This window comes from Pelodiscus sinensis, chromosome 3 (assembly GCF_052426305.1).
Source record: "Pelodiscus sinensis isolate ZL-2025 chromosome 3, ASM5242630v1, whole genome shotgun sequence".
In the NCBI taxonomy this organism is placed as follows: Eukaryota; Metazoa; Chordata; order Testudines; family Trionychidae; genus Pelodiscus; species Pelodiscus sinensis.
This window is the reverse complement of record NC_143054.1, coordinates 178,858,877-178,875,843: the sequence shown is the minus strand read 5'-3', so window position 1 is coordinate 178,875,843 and position 16,967 is coordinate 178,858,877. Positions and strand designations below refer to the sequence as shown.

The 16,967-nt window shown below is 41.4% G+C and overlaps 1 protein-coding gene across 4 annotated transcripts in view; it reads left to right on the top strand.

Annotated features, from left to right (window-relative positions):
* Positions 1-16,967, top strand: part of PPP4R3B (protein phosphatase 4 regulatory subunit 3B) — a 66,705-nt gene that overhangs the window by 6,967 nt on the left and 42,771 nt on the right. For all 4 annotated transcript variants that reach the window (XM_006122137.5, XM_006122139.5, XM_006122136.5 and 1 more), the window contains exons 3-4: positions 8,400-8,498; positions 10,178-10,801. In XM_006122137.5, the coding sequence (XP_006122199.1) occupies positions 8,400-8,498; positions 10,178-10,801 (723 nt within the window). The remainder of the gene's footprint in view (positions 1-8,399; positions 8,499-10,177; positions 10,802-16,967) is intronic.

The window sequence follows — 16,967 nt, the reverse complement described above, 5'->3', positions numbered from 1 at the left end:
GAGGAGTAGCTGTGTTAGTCTGTATCTGCAAAAACAAGGAGTCCTGTGGCACCTTAGAGACTAAAAGATTTATTAGGGCATAAGTTTTTGTGGGTAAAACTTACTTCAGACCTCTTCATCTGATGAAGTGAATTTTACCCACAAAAGCTTATGCCGGGGTGGGTACCTAGAGGCTGCATCCAACCTTGGCTTGCCTTGATCTGGCCAACCTGGCTTGGGGTTCACCACCCAGCACTGGGGAGCCCACACTGGTGTTCCAGCCCCCCTGTTACCACACTGTGGGGCAGGAGCACACAGTCTACTAGCCTGGCCCCACTCCGCCTCTTGTGTGTGAGGGGAATGTTGGGAGTGTCTTTCTACTTCTTAGGAGCCACATCAGTGAGATGGGTTTTTTGTTGTTTTTTTCTCATTTGTGTGTGGCCCCCGACTGATTTTTTTTTTTCTGTGGGTCAGCGGCCCCCAACCCAAAAAAGTTTCCCCACCCCTGGCTTATGCCCTAATATATCTTAGTTTCTAAGGTGCCACAGAACTCCTTGTTTTAGCAACTCAAGTTTTATTTCACAATGTGGCTGCTTTCATTAGAGCTAACTTGATATTAGTAATTTACGTGCAGATTACTCAATTAAATTCTGTATGAAAGATGTGTCCCAAATCAAGGTTAATCACATAGTGCATAGAGTAGAAAATTCTACACTGTTGATGCTGACATAGTTTGATTCCAGTCAGTCTGCATATTTCACATGATCTAAATTACTTTTTGTAAAGAGAAAATATCTTTAATTGTAATATTTCCTCTAAACTTTACATGGAAGAATTCTTTAAATTTTATTTTAAAACCATGTTTTACATATGGGCTGTGTCTACACTGGGCCACTTATTCCGGAAAATCAGCCGCCTTTCCGGAATAAGCTGCGAGCTGTCTACACTGGCCCTTGAATTTCCGGAAGAGCAACGATGCTCTACTGTACAAAATCAGCCGCTATTCCGGAAAAACTATTCTGCTCCCGCTCGGGCATAAGTCCTTACTCCGGAACACTGTTCCAGAAAAGGGCCAGTGTAGACAGCCCAGTAGTCTTTTCCGGAAAAAAACCCCGATCGCAAAAATGGCGATCGGGGCTCTTTTCTGGAAAAGCGCGTCTACATTGGCCACAGACGCTTTTCCGGAAAAAGGGCCTTTCCGGAAAAGCAGCCTGCCAATGTAGACGCTCCTTTTCCGGAAAAACTGAAAATGGAATAGTATTCCATTTTAAGCATTTCCAGAAATTCATGCCAGTGTAGACACAGCCATGTTGTTTCAGCAAAACAAGCATTGGGCCTTTTTAACTTACACCTTCAATTAAAAGGTATATGTTTGCTTACTGTAATTTGAAGATAACTTTTCTGCAGCATGTGTCTTAATGCAAACTTAGATATATCAACACCACAGATGCTGGTGTAACTATAGTGGGGGTAACATACTGCTAAATTTAATCTCACTCGTGCAGGTAATAATTGCAATGAAGACACGGACCGTGGCATTGGGTTGATACTTGAGTACCTACCAACAGTCCATGTCAGGCTTCTGCTTCAGTAGCTAGTCATGCTATACCCTATGCTGCCACACATTCACTACTGTTGTTATCTGAGTTGGCATTGATATGTCTACCTGTGCTACAATTATACCTTAATTTGTAGTACAGACATATCATTAGAGAGAGAGGCAGAAGGTTATATGTTTCTGTGGAGAAGGTGCGGGGTCTAGGATGGAGGTTGGGTGCAGAAGAGCACACAGGGCAAGGGACTGGGGTGCAGGACATGGTGTGAGGTCTAAGGGGGGCGTTTGGGTGAAGGAGGGGGTTGTGACTTGGGTCAGAGGATTGGGATGTAGGGTCAGGAAGGAAGTATAGGTGCAGCAGAGGATTCTGGCTTGGAGGGGTGCAGTAGGGGGTACAGGGTCTTGAAAGGAGCTGTGACATGGGGCAGGAGGGTGCAGAGGGTTTGGATGGTGACCTGAGGAAGGTAGTGGGGGGGCACGGCAGGCTCTGGCTGGGAGGCACTTGCTGAAACATCTCCTGGCCTGCAGAACCTCGAGGCAGGCTGGGCTATCTGCCTGCTGCAGCCTGAGACTGCTTGAAAATGCAGGCTGTTCTCTCCCTCCCCCACTCTCCCCCATGTGGCTCTCACCTCTGGGAGCGGGGAGAAGCTTGCACTACCCACATCCCTTAAGCCAATCTCTCAGCTCCTATTGGCTTGTTATTTCTGGCCAATAGAATCTGAGGATTGGGCTGGAGGAAGGGAGATCACACGCAGCCTCTCCCTCCCTCCAGAGGACAGAGCCACGTGGAGCAGCCCTGCACTTAAAACAACGGCAGCTGTGTGCCTGAGGGTCACGGCAGAGTGGTCTGCAGGTTGGATCTGGTGGCTTGGAAAGTCGGATACGGCCCGCGAGAGGTATCTTGCCCACTCCGAACTAGAGGAAATGTCAGCTAGATAAATAATGACACATTTTTGAACTGCTTATACACAAACGCTAAACATCTAAATAATAAAATGGGTGCACTAGACTGCTTCGTATTAAACGAGGATATTGATATAATAGGCATCACAGAAACTTGGTGGAAAGGGAGCAGTCAATGGAATAGTCATACCAGGGTGCAAAATATATCAGAAGAACAGAACAGGTCAAGCTAGTAGGGGAGTAGCACTTGAGTCTACCATCCTGTGCTCCAATTGCTGATTCCCTATCCCCATGGCCGCTCCAGAACCCATCCCACCTCCCTACCTTCAGAGGGTCCCTTGTCCTGTGTTGGCTGTCTGGTCACTCCCAGGGTGGGTAGGACATGAGCTGCTGAGGGGGGACAGGACTCAAGCCCACTATCCTATGATCCCCAGGCAAATGTTCTGTCCCCTAAGCCACTCTAGAACCCAGCCCATCTCCCTACCTTCAGAGGGTCCCTTATCTTGCTTTCCTAATGCAGGGGAGCAGCTCCATCCCTGGGGAAGCCTGTATTGGCAGTCCTGCTGCTCCAAGGGTGGGTGGGCTCAAGCCCCCAACCCTATGCTCCCTAGGCAAATACCCTATCTCCTAGGCCACTCCAGAACCCACCCCCTCTCCCTACCTTTATGGTATCCCCTCCCACACTCTGAACCCCTTGGCCCAAGACCAGAGCCTGCACCCCTACCCCAGCCTGGTGAAAGTGAATGAGATTCAGGGAGATGGAGATGGAGTGAGTAGGATGAGGACTCAGAAGGGGTGAAGCAGGGGTGGGATCTCAGTGAAGGGGGGGGGGAAGTAGGGTAAGTGTATTTGGGTTTGAGGTAGATCTTACATTGCACTTAAATTGAAAAAGTGATCTTGTGGTTGAAAAGATTGGAGAACACTGCCTTAAATGATTACTTCTTAGAGCAGCTGGTTCTGGAACCCACAAGGGGAGAGGCAATTTTTGATTTAGATCAAATGGAGTGCAGGATCTGGTTCAAGGGGTAAATCTAACTGGACTACTTGGAAACAGTAACCATAAAATAATATGATTTAACATCCCTGTGATGGGAAAAACACCTCAGCAGCCCAACACTGTGGCATTTCATTTCAGAACAGGGAACTAAACAAAAAAGAGGAGGTTAAACAGAAATTAAAGTACAGCGACAAAAGTAAAATCCCTGAAAGCTGCATGGAAACTTTTCAAAGACATCATAATAGAGGACCAACTTAAATGTATACTGCAAATTAAAAAATGCAGTAAGAGAACAAAAAAAGTTCTGAACAACCAGTGGGACTGTTAGACGATTGAGATGCTAAAGCAGCACTCAAAGATGATAAAGTCATTGCGGAAAAGCTAAATGCATTCTTTGCTTCAGTCTTCACTGAAGACTGGGTGTACTGCTCGAGATAGTTATGACTAAAGAAGACTGCAAAGAGCTTTAAAAAGATATCCCAAAACTAAGTGATTGGTCAACTAAATGGCAAGTGAAATTGAATGTTGATAAATTTAAATAATGTGTACTGAAAAAAATAATCCCAGGTATACATACAGTATGATGGGGACTAATTTGGCTACAACTACTCGAGAGAGGTCTTGGAGTCATTGTGGATAATTTTCTGAAAACATCCACACAGTCTGCAGCGACAGTCAAAAAAGAAAACAATGTTAAGAATCATTTAAAGAAGGGATAGAGAATAAGACAGAAAACATCTTATTGCCTCTATATAAATTGATTATATGCCTGCATCCTGAATTCTGTGTACATATGTGGTCGCCTCATCTCAAGAAAGATATATTGGCATTAAAAAAGGTTCAGAAAAGGTCAACAAAAAGGATTAGGGGTTTGGAACAGGTGAAGAAAGATTAAAAAGACTGGGAGTTTTCAGCTTAGAAAAGAGAAGACTAAGGGCAAATATGATAGAGGTCTGTAACATCATGACTGGTGTGGATAAGGTTAATAAGGATAATTTATTTATTTGTTCCCATAACATAAGAAGTAGGGTTCACTAAATGAAATCAGCAGGTAGCAGGTTTAAAACAAATAAAAGGAAGTCGTGAAATGAGGAGTAACGGTAGTTCGAACTAGGAAGCCTAGTTCGAACTACCTAGTTCGTGCCCCATGTAGCCGCGCTGCACGGGGTTCGAACCAGCGGGGTTTTAAAAATGGCGGCTCCCCGCTTATGCAAATGAAGCCGGGAAATTCAAATCCCAGGCTTCATTTGCAAGTGCGGTATGCCTACATTACCCTCCTAGTTCGAACTAGGAGGGTAGTGTAGACATACCCGGATTGCTTGACGATTACCTGTTCTGATCACTGCCTCTGCATCATCTGACGTTGGCCACTGATGGAAGACAGGCTACTGGGCTAGATGGACCTTTGATCTGACCCAGTATGGTCATTCTTATGTAGAGCGTGAATGGCTGGTATTTCTCAGGTAAGGAACTGCACCTGAGTGATCTAGAATCCTGCAGTTACTTAGCTCAGCTGCCAGCCAAATTCAGCAGGGCTGGGACCAGTACTAGTAGGAAAAGATGTTACATCTCCAGTTGGGCTGTGGAGAGCCTTTAATCTGCTCTCCCTTCTCTCCCTGCTGTGCAGTCACAGTTGGAGCTGGGAGAGCCACGAATGTCTTTTGCCTGCTTTCTACCTGCCTGCCATGGTGACAGTACAGTTAGAGCTTTAGAGAGGCAATAACTATGGAAAGTTCTGTCTCATTCCACATCGTCCTCCAAAGTCCAGGATTCATCTAATTAATGGAGTCGCATCTGTGCAGCTCATCTTATTTTGTGGGTGGCCCTTCATTCCCTTGTGCATAGCTGACATGGTCAGAGATTCACTGGTCCGCTGTGCAGAAAAGAGGAAACGATGTCCCCTACCCAGAGCTCCCTTCTGTACCCAAGCTCCATCCTAGACCCCTATGCTTGCACCATTGATGTAAAAAAGTATGTCCCCTGATCATTTACCAAATTCTTGGGAGTGGGTCCCCCTCAAAAATTATTGCCCACCCATTGCCTAGTGACTGCCAGTAAGTGAAGTGGATTTAGAGTGATGGGGAAAATTTCTGCCTAACAGCAACTATGCTATTCACTGAGTAGAAGATAAGATCAAATAGGTATGTATTAGTGTGGTCGATTAACTGATAAGCAAAAGCTTATAGGTTAAAGCTATAAACTACATGCATTTCCCCTCTTTCCCCCTCCCCTCCTTGCCAGTAAATGTTTTAGCAGGCTGGTCAGCAGCCTGGCTCAGTCCTTGCTCATGTTGGGTCCAGGACTATCCCTACTGCGGCTCTGCATTTAAAGTGTATTAGGAGGCAGGCAACCCGGCTCAGTTCTGGTGTGCACCAGAACTGTATCAGAAGCAGCAGCGTGAGACAACAGGCTCGATTGGCAAGTAGAGCCAGTTTAAAAAACAGCTCCCCTCGCAGATCAGCTGCTGCCTGGCACCACACGCTGCTTTCTACCTGCCTGCCAGAGGCTGCAGTGTGGAGTGGCATGGGGCTCCTTGGGAGTGGGGCCAGAGCGCACATGCTGCTGGCCCCGCCCTTGGGGACTATAGAATAGTCGAGTAACCGATAAGAATCCATGAGGTTACTCAACTATTCAGTTAACCAATATTTAACGTCCCTAGTGTAAATTTAAACTTCCAAAATTATAGTGGTGTAATTCCCTCTGTGGATATATTTTTGAGTTCAGCTAATGTCATTTTGGAAGCAGTGTAAACTGAACAGGAAAAAGCTTTCAGAATAAGAGTATATACACAGTGGGTTATACCATTTATAAATATATTGGTTTAACTATATTGGTCTGAACTATAATTGGTAAACTTTCCCAAACATGGAAGCTCTATCTCAAGGCAATAAAGTCTAGTGAAGTAATATATACTGTAGGCAAGCATCTACTTGAGTTCTGTGAGAATAGTGTACCGAAGATAATGTTGATCCACTCAGCACTGCCTTGTGGTGATTGATGGCTCCTCTTTACTTTGGAATGACTCACAAGTAGGCTTTTGGAAATTGCTTGATGGCGGTGGAGGGGGAAGGGGGGGAAGAAGGGGCAAGAGCTGGGAAGGGGTTACAGTTTCACATCTAGCCCACTTAATTAGCTTTATTAACACAGGTCCTACAATTGACTGGAATTGCTTTTGCTGTTATATGTCTTGGATTCTGTTATTTCCACTCAAACTCATCTCATGAAGTGGGCTTTACCCATGAAAGCTCATGATCCTATATATTTTCATTAGTCTCTAAAGTGTTATAGGACTACTCGTAGTTTCTGAAGTTTGCCTTCAGTTAGAAGGCCTGTTTCTCTTTTTCTGGACTTCAAGTTTCTTTGAAGTAGTTTCTTTCTATGTATAATCTGTGTGTCCACTTCATTAAATATTTATCACCACAGCATCCCTCCCAAAGCAAGCAAAACTAGGCCGGATAAAGTATAGTAGCATTTTGTTGTTAACGGACATCAGTAGAGTTGAGCTTGATCTAACTGTGGCTGGGCTTGGGCCCCCTTCAAAGATTGTCTTCATTGTATCAAGAAACTTTGCTAGGGTTATTTTTCCATGAATCCATCCAATAACTTCAAAGGGTCTTTCTAGTCCTCTGGATTCACTGTTTGCTGGCAGGATGAGTAATAGCAAAGAAAAACAATCAAGTGGTATTTTAAGCCTTATCTGTATGAATACTCAACAGCACAGTAAGCTGGGGTGTAAATTTACTTTGAACTAGCCTGTCTGTACTGTAAATTACCTAGTGCACTTTAACCTGCCAGTATGCTAGGGAACTTTTAGCAGGTTCTACATGGGCAACCATGGCATGGCGTAGCTGGCTAGTGTGAGGAAGATTTACACTGCAGATTACCATGAACTTGGTGTTTGTATAGACAAATCCTGAATTCAAACATGTAATTCCAATGTCATTTTATACTAAACTTAATGAACAGTTTGTTAAAATATATTGTGTGATTTCTGAACTGATAGTTCTAAAACGTTTTCCTCTTTTTCCAGGATAAATTGCTTTTTTTAAATCAAAACAATTTTAATTGCTTAAGTCATTGGTTTGAATCAAACTTTGCTTTTGTACATTTTAGTTATTTTCCTAAGGAAAGGTTGATTCTGCATGGTAACCATGAAAACATGTTGAATTATGTCTAGGTATAACCTTTGTGCTGAATTTTTCTTTTTGCAAACCAGGAAGAAAAAGGCTACCAGTATACATATATTTAAGCTATTATACATTTTAATAGATTCAGAGTGTTAATTTTTGTAAGAGAACATTTTTATGTTAGAAAATGGTGTATAATGCATTTCTAAATTACTACATTATTTTTTTATTTGAGTTTTATGTCAAACAGTATTTGAATGCAAATAAAATGCGAAAAAAATCTTAGTTTAAAATTAGCTAAATTAAACCAGTTTAAATGTGCTGGATACATTGTACAAAACTTACTGAAGCATGTTTATCATTTAAAACAAATTAATTGGCACAGGACATCTTATCTGCTGCTAGTGAATTGAACAGATTTTTGCCACAATGTACCTTGGGATTTTAGAAGTACAGGTTGGACCTCCCTGGTCTGGCTCCCTTGGTACCTGAGTGGTCCTGAAGGAGGTATTTTGCCGGACTAGGAAAGGTCACTTCTGCTCCTGGCCTGGCCTCCCAGCCAGCTCCCCACATGCGACCAGCCCTGCCTGGTCCCGCCACTGGGGCTCTCAGCTTCTCCCTGGCAAACAACTGCCCCGCTGCCAGTGCTCCCAGCCCCCTACCACAGCAGCACCGGCCCTACCAGCATACGGTCCCAGGTGATACGTCATTCTGTCTTGACAGTTTTAACACCAGTTGTAGTAATGGCATCTTTGGATATATTACTTACATAGCATTCAGTCTGTTTTGTATTGGTATCTTAACTTTTTATGAAAATAACATATTTATTATTAAATAGGACACCTTGATTGTTTGGTCAGAAGCAGAGAATTATGATTTAGCACTGAGTTTTCAAGAAAAAGCTGGCTGCGATGAAATTTGGGAAAAAATCTGCCAGGTACAGTTACATTTTAAAATTCTAAATATTTTCAAATTTTGATGTGTCCTGGTGGTTTTGTGTGCAATAGTTTTAAAACAAAGTATAAATTAAGAATATGCATGTTTGTATTCTTAGGGATCAGCTGACTGATTCGGCAGTTCTAATTCTTTGCTATTGACACTCGAGCTTGTAACTGCTCAGTGGTTCAGTAGTTACTTTTTCAGTTCCACCTAATTCCCAGAAAGGCAGCTTCAGTTTGACTGAAAGTATAGATATTTTTTTAAAGACCACACAATCTAAACAAAATATTCTATACTTGTCACTTTTCAGTATTTTTCTTCAGTGATTGGGGCTGTTGTCATCTGCCATTTCAGTTATATTTCCCAGAGGAGATAGTTTGAAATCTAAGACTGAAATACTCAACTTCCCCATTAGAAGTATTTGAAATCTAGTTTGAATTTTAGGTTTCAAGCTGGCATCTTTGAATATTTCTCCATTATTCTATTTGTCATTTAACTGTGGTCTTCAGTGGTTTACTCTCCATGTGATTAGACATGGCTTAAATTCGCTATATACCAACTTGCTGTTTATTACCTTGGAGTTTTACTTAAATTTAGGAACCATTAATTTCTTTTGGGGGACTGCTTTTTGATTCTCGAGTAAATGACACAGTAACAAATAATGAGCCAACAGTGTTTAATTTTTTGATCAGTTCAGTATAGATTCCTTAGCTTTTGTGTAACTCTCTTTATAACACAGATCAGAGGATTAAACACTGATCCTTAACCAGAGATGTTTTCTGTGTAGTACCTTGTTAATTTATATTCTGTGTTTCTAACTTCTCTTTCCGGATCAGGCTCATGGGGAATATCCTGGTGTTATGGTAATCTTAAATTATGAACTTTATTTTTTTAAATGTGCTCTTTAGATATAAAGAGACAGTTAAGGATTTAGGATTTTTAATGCCATACCAGCAAGTTATTTATACCATATGTTCAGTATTAAACTTGTGAAATAAAAATCCATAGCATTTTGTTCCGTATTACAAACATTAGAGTTACAAACAGTCACCATTCCTGAGGTGTTTGTAACTAGGGGTACGTCTACTCTTGCTCCCTATCTCGAGATAGGGATGCAAATGTAGCGGACCGGAATCGCTAATGAAGTGGGGATTTAAATATCCCGCGCTTCATTAGCATAATCTTGCCCACGTGCTATTCTGATCGCCAGCTGATTCGAACCAGGAAGTGCGCTCCGGGCCACGTTAGTTCGGCTCAAACCCCTTGGTTTGAACTAACGTTACTCGTCAGTAACGTAAATGAGTAACAACGTTAGTTCAAACCAAGGGGTTTGAGCCGAACTAACGTGGCCCGGAGCGCACTTTCTGGTTCGAATCAGCTGGCGATCAGAATAGCACGTGGGCAAGATTATGCTAATGAAGCGCGGGATATTTAAATCCCCACTTCATTAGCGATTCCGGTCCGCTACATTTGCATCCCTATCTCGAGATAGGGAGCAAGTATAGACGTACCCTATGAGTTTTAGTGTGTGTGTGTGTGTGTGTGTGTGTGTGTGTGTGTGTGTGTGTGTGTGTGCGCGCACACACACACACGTGTTATTTAAATTATCAACTTGAATTTTTTTCTGTATGTACATATATTTTAGGAGAAGACTAATTGTTTATATTCCATTTTTAGGTCCAAGGTAAAGATCCATCAGTGGAAGTCACACAGGACCTTATTGATGAATCAGAAGAAGAACGCTTTGAAGAAATGCCTGAAACCAGTCATTTGATTGATCTTCCTACTTGTGAACTCAACAAACTTGAAGAGATTGCTGACCTAGTTACCTCTGTTCTCTCCTCACCCATCCGTAGAGAAAAGTTAGCACTGGCCTTGGAAAATGAAGGCTACATTAAAAAACTATTGCAACTTTTCCAGGTTTGCGAGAATCTAGAGAACACTGAAGGCTTACATCATTTGTATGAAATTATTAGAGGAATTTTATTCCTCAATAAAGCAACTCTGTTTGAGGTAATGTTTTCTGATGAGTGTATTATGGATGTTGTGGGATGCCTCGAGTATGACCCTGCTTTGGCTCAGCCAAAAAGGCACAGGGAGTTTTTGACCAAAACAGCAAAATTTAAAGAAGTTATACCTATAACAGACTCTGAACTTAGGCAAAAGATTCATCAGACTTACAGGGTACAATACATTCAGGATATCATCTTGCCAACGCCATCGGTTTTTGAAGAGAATTTTCTTTCTACCCTCACTTCCTTTATTTTCTTCAATAAAGTTGAGATTGTCAGTATGTTGCAGGTAAGTGAATCAAAGGATGTGGGGTTGAATGTTAAATTGAGACTTATAATTGTGATTTTGAGGTTAATTGTACATGTTTAACTGTTTATTTAATCATGTACATTTTTCATTCTGTTTGTACCATATCATTGGTGCTTCCGCATATTTCAAACAGAGGTTGATTTTATACTTTCGAGAGAGAAATTGAATTTAAAGTGCATTACAACCATCTCAAATTTGTCATTTCAAAAACTGATTATAAATAACAAAAGTGATGCTGTGAAAGTGATGACTAAGAACATAAGAGTGGCCATACTGGGTCAGACCAAAGGTCCATCTACTCCAGTATCCTGTCTGCCGACAGTGGTCAATGTCAGGTGCCCTAGAGGGAGTGGACTGAAGACAAGGATCAAGCGATTGTCTTGTGCCATCCTTCAGTCTTTGACAAACAGAGGCCAGGGACACCATTCCTCTACTCTCTGCTAATAGCCTTTTATGGACCTAACCTCAATGAATTTATCTAGCTCTTTTTTTTTTTTTTTTTAAACTGTGTTATAGTCCTAGCCTTCACAGCCTCCTCTGGCAAGGAGTTCCACAGGTTGACTACTCGCTGTGCGAAGACGACCTTTTTTTATTAGTTTTAAACCTGCTACCCATTAATATAATTTGATATCCTCTAGTTCTTATATTATGGGAACAAGTAAATTGGTATCCTCTAGTTCTTATATTATGGGAACAAGTAAATTAACTTTGCTTTATTCACCCTCTCCACACCACTCAGGATTTTATATACCTCTATCATATCCCCCCTCAGTCTCCTCTTTTCTAAACTGAAAAGTCCCAGTCGCTTTAGCCTCTCCTCATATGGGACCCATTCCAAACCCCTAATCATTTTAGTTGCTCTTTTCTGAACCTTTTCTAATGCCAAAATATCTTTTTATGAGGTGAGGAGACATCATCTGTACGCTTTATTCGTGATGTGGGTGTACTATAGTTTTATATAGGGGAAGTAAGATATTCTTCGTCTTATTTTCTATCCCTTTTTTAATAATTCCTAGCATCCTATTTGCTTTTTTGACTGCTGCTGCACACTGCATGGACGTTTTCAGATAGATTAGATATATGACAGTTGTTATGGTATTTCTGTAATATAATTCTCGATCTTTATATTTATGAATAATACTTCAGGGAGTCAAATTTTCACAGGGAATTATTTAATCCTCTATTTGTAGTAGGTATAGCAAGAAAGTTTCTGTCCATATTATCTGCATAATGCTGTTTATTTGTGGCAGCAAATAAGTGCTCTATAGCAGTGGCTCTCAACCTTTCCAGACTACTGTACCCTTTTCAAGAGTGACTTACCTTGTATATCTTCATGTCGCACCTCAATTAAAAATTACTTGCTTACAAAATTGGAAACGAAAATACAAAAATGTCACAATATACTATTCTGAAATATTGCTTACATTTATCATTTTTACAATATAATTATAAAATGACTGAAATATAAATATTGTACTTACATTTCAGTATATAGTATAGTAATTTCTTGCTTAAAGTTGTAGTTCTGTTCCTGAAAAATATTACTTTAAGCAAAATAATGTTAAGCTAATTTAATTTTCCCTTGAAGAATTAATGTACATAGGGAGGGTAACAGTTTTAATACTGCACACTAGGGCTGTGAACGACTAGTCAATAGGCTAGTCAACTAGTCGCTTCCTCCGCTCTCCTCCGTTGCCTCTATCAGAGGCAGCAGGGAAGGGGGGAGAAAAAGGGATACTATAAAGCGACAGCACCACATGGAGTTTTGGATCAGCGGAGGGGGTCCCCAGCTGACCCTGGGTTCTACGCGGTGGCTGCTGCTTTGAAACTCCATGGGGAGCTTGGGACCAGCAGGGGAGTGCCCTGTTGGCCCCGTGCTCCCTGCACCACTTTCACCTTTGAATTGTAGCAACAGTCCTAGGGTTGTTGCTACACTTCAAAGGCGGAGGCACCGTATCAACTAATTGAATAGTCGAGGCAAATTTCATCGACTGTTCAATTAGTCAGTTACTCAAAATTTAATATCCCTACTGTATACAGCAATGATGATTGTGGATCTTGGTTGAGGCCATGGACTTGTGTAATCAGAGGAGAAAATATTTCCCAGCATCTTACTACTGATTGATTGAGCCCTTGAGGGTTAATACGTTGTTGACTTACCTCTCGCTCTGCAAGACAGAAGGAGGTAGGAAACACGATAGACTTGCTTTGTGGAGATGTGGTACAGAATGTGGGGCTTGATTGGGGGGGGCGGAGACATCCTGACATTGGCACACCTCCCTTCCCCCCCCCCCCCAACCTCCACAGATCAAGCAGGAGGCTTATGGGAGCAGCTCCAAGACCGAGGGCAAGCATTAAGGCAGTGAGAAGAGGGGAAGAAACTGTTGCTGGCAGCTGCCCAGCAACATATAGTACTTCACAGGGAGCTTAGGGGAGCTGATGGAGAGGGTGGGGACTTCTGGCCAAACCTGGTTCCAAACCCCCTTGAGGACGAGCTGCTTTTCCATAAAATCCTGTAAATAGTGGACAAAGCATGAGGCCAAACGGCATTATAAGGGAGTATTTCACAACTTTATAAAAAGCAATCTAATAGGCAACATAACAATAAAACAGCCTTACTCTTACTGTTAAACACAATAAGAGAACCGAAAAAGTATGTGGCTTAACAACCAAGTAAAAGAAGCAGTGAGAGATAAAAAGACATGTTTTATAAAGTGGAAGTAACATCCTAGTTAGGAAAATAGAAAGGAGCATAAGTGTCTAAGTGTAAAAATGTAGTAAGAAAAGCCAAAAAGGAGTTTAAAGATCAGCTAGTCAAAAACTTGAAAAGTAATAGTAAAATGTTTCAGTACATCAGAAGCAGGAAGCCTGCTAAACAACCAGTGGGGCCCTTGGACAATAAAGATGCTAATGGAGCACTCGATGGTAAAGTTGTGGAGAAGCTAAATGAATTCTTTGCTTTAGTCTTCACGGTTGAAAATATTAGGGAAATTCCTAAACCTTAGCCATTCTTTTTAGTTGACAGATCTGAGGGTATGTCTACACTACCCCCCTAGTTCGAACTGGGGGGGGTAATGTCGTCATACGGAGTTGCAAATGAAGCCCAGGATTTGAATTTCCCGGGCTTCATTTGCATAAAGCCTGCTGGCGCCATTTTTAAATGCCGGCTAGGTCGGACCCCATGCCGCGCAGCTACATGCGGCACGGACTAGCTAGTTTGGATTAGGCTTCCTAATCTGAACTAGCTGTACGCCTCGTTCCACAGCTAGTTCGGATAGGAAGCCTAATCCGAACTAGCTAGTCCGTGCCGCGTGTAGCCGCGCGGCACGGGGTCTGACCTAGCCGGCATTTAAAAATGGCGCCAGCTGGCTTTATGCAAATGAAGCCCAGGAAATTCAAATCCCGGGCTTCATTTGCAACTCCGTATGACTACATTACCCCCCCCCCCCCTCCCAGTTCGAACTAGGGGGGTAGTGTAGACATACCCTGAGGTATTGTCCCAGATTGGAGTATAATTAGAGGAAGTTTTGGAACAAATTGGTAAACTTAACAGTAACAAATCATCAGGACCAGATGGCATTCACTCAAGAGTTCTGAAGGAACTCTAATGTGAAATTGTGAAAATATTAAATGTGGTTTGTAACCTATCCTTTAAATCATCTTTTGTACCTAATGACTGGAAGATAGCTAACATGATGCCAGTATTGCCAATTTAAAAAGGGCTCTAGAGGTGATCCTGTTAATTGCAAACCAGTAAGTCTAACGTCAGTACCGGGCAAATTAGTTGAAGTAAAGAACTATAGTAAAGAATAAAATTGTCAGACACCTAGATGAAGATAACTTGTTGGGGAAAAGTCACCATGGTTTCTGTAAAGGGAAATCATGCCTTACTAATCTATTAAGAGTTATTTGGGCAAGAACATGTGGGCAAGGGGGATCTAGTGAAAATAGTATACTTAGGTTTTCAGAAAGCCTTTGACAAGGTCCCTCACCAAAGTCTCTTAAGTAAAGTGAGTTGTCATGGCATAAGAGGAAAGGTCCTCTCGTGGATTGATAACTGATTAAAAGACAGAACCAAAGGGTAGGTATAAATGGTAAGTTTTCAGAGTGGAGAGAGGTATCTAGTGGGGTCCCTCACGGGTCAGTCCTGGGACCAATCCTATTCAACTTATTTATAAACAATTTAGAGAAAGGGTTAAACAGTAAGGTGGTAAAATTTGCAGATGATGCCAAACTGCTCAAGATAGTTAAGACCAAAGCAGTGTTAAGAGCTTCAAAAAATCTCACCAATCCAAGTGATTGGGCAACAAAATGGCAAATGAAATTTAATGTTAATAAATGTAAAATAATGTACATTGAAAAAATAATCCCAACAATACATACTGTATACTGGGGACTAATTTAGCTACAACTACTCAAGAGAGAGATCTTGAAGTCATTGTGGATAGTTCTCTGAAAACATCCACTTAGGGTGCAGACACAGTTAAAAAAGCAAACAATGTTTTTTTTATTAAAAAAGCATAGAGAATAAGACAGAAAATATCTTATTGCCTCTATATAAAACCATGGTACAACCACATCTTGAATACTGCGTACAGATGTGGTCAACTCATCTGAAAACGATATATTGGCATAGGAAAAGGTTCAGAAAAGGGCAACAACAATGATTAGGGGTTTGGAACGGGTCTCATATGAAGAGAGATAAAAAAGACTGGGCATTTCATCTTAGAGAAGAAGAGAATCAAGGGGGATATGCTAGAGGTCTATAAAATCATGACTGGTGTGGATCAAGTGAATAAGGAAAATATTTTTACTTATTCCCACAAAATAAGAACTAGGGGTTACCAAATTAAATGAATAGGCTGCTGGTTTTTTAAAAAATTTTGATTCACACAGCACAGTCAACGTGTGGAACTCCTTGTCTGAGGATGTGGTGAAGACTAGGATCTTGACAGGGTTGAAAAAAGAGCTAGATAGATTTGTGGAGGTTAGGTCCATCAATGGCTATTAGCCAGGATCGGTAGGAATGGTGTCCCTAGCCTCCGTTTGTCTGGAAATGGGTGACAGGAGAGGTATCATATGAGGACTACCTGTTGTGTTCCCTCCCTCTGGGGCATCTGGCAGTGGCCACTGTCGGCAGACAGAATACTGGGCTAGTTGGACCTTTGGTCTAATCCAGTATAACATATTTATATGTTCTTAACCGGGACAAGTTAAGTGAAGAGTTGCTGTTTATTCAACAGCTCGAACAAGTTGTCTATATGAAATTTTAGTTCATGCTGACTTCTCTAGTGGTTTTTAATGTAGCCTGTTATAAAACTAGACATATCTCAGTGAATTGTTATACTCTTTACCCTCTTCCCCAAAGACCTTTGCATACCTCTGATTGAGAACCGCTGCTCAACTACAACCACCTTAATGTTGTAGATGTTTCTTGATGTCACTGCTCCATGGTGGTATTTAATAATAAAAACAAAACCATTGTAGGGTAAAGCTTAAAAACATTTATTAGAGATTTACTAGCTAGAATTACTAGAAAAATAGATTGGAATACACCCAGGAAGTATGTGGGAGTGCTTTGATGAAAAGCCATTCATGCTTCACATAAAATTATTGCTGCATTACACTAACATCAGAGTAAAGCTGTCAGGTACCTAATTGGTTTTATTCTGTGTCTGCTTAACCCTATTGTGCAGAAATAAATTTCTCAGTGGGTAAACTGATTAATTTCTAGATGTGGGTAGTCTCCAGCAGACACAAAAGGTAAAGGGAGTCAGATGGTATACAAATGAAGGTGTGGGATCTATAAAAATCCCAGAAACAGGTAACTAGAGGTGTCCTCGAAGGATGCGTACTGGGACCAATCCTATTTAATCTATTTATAAATGATCTGGAGAAAGGGGTAAACAACTAAGTGGTAAAAATTGCAGATGATACTAAATTGCTGAAGAGAGTTAAGATGAAAACAGTCTGAATAGCTTCAAAATGCTCTCCCAAAACTAGGTGATTGGGCAACAAAATGGCAGATGAATATTAATGCTGATAAGTGCAAAGTAATGCATAATGGGAAAAATAATCCCGGCTATACATACAATACAATGGGGACTAATTTAGCTATAACTACTCGAGAGAGATCTTGGAGTCA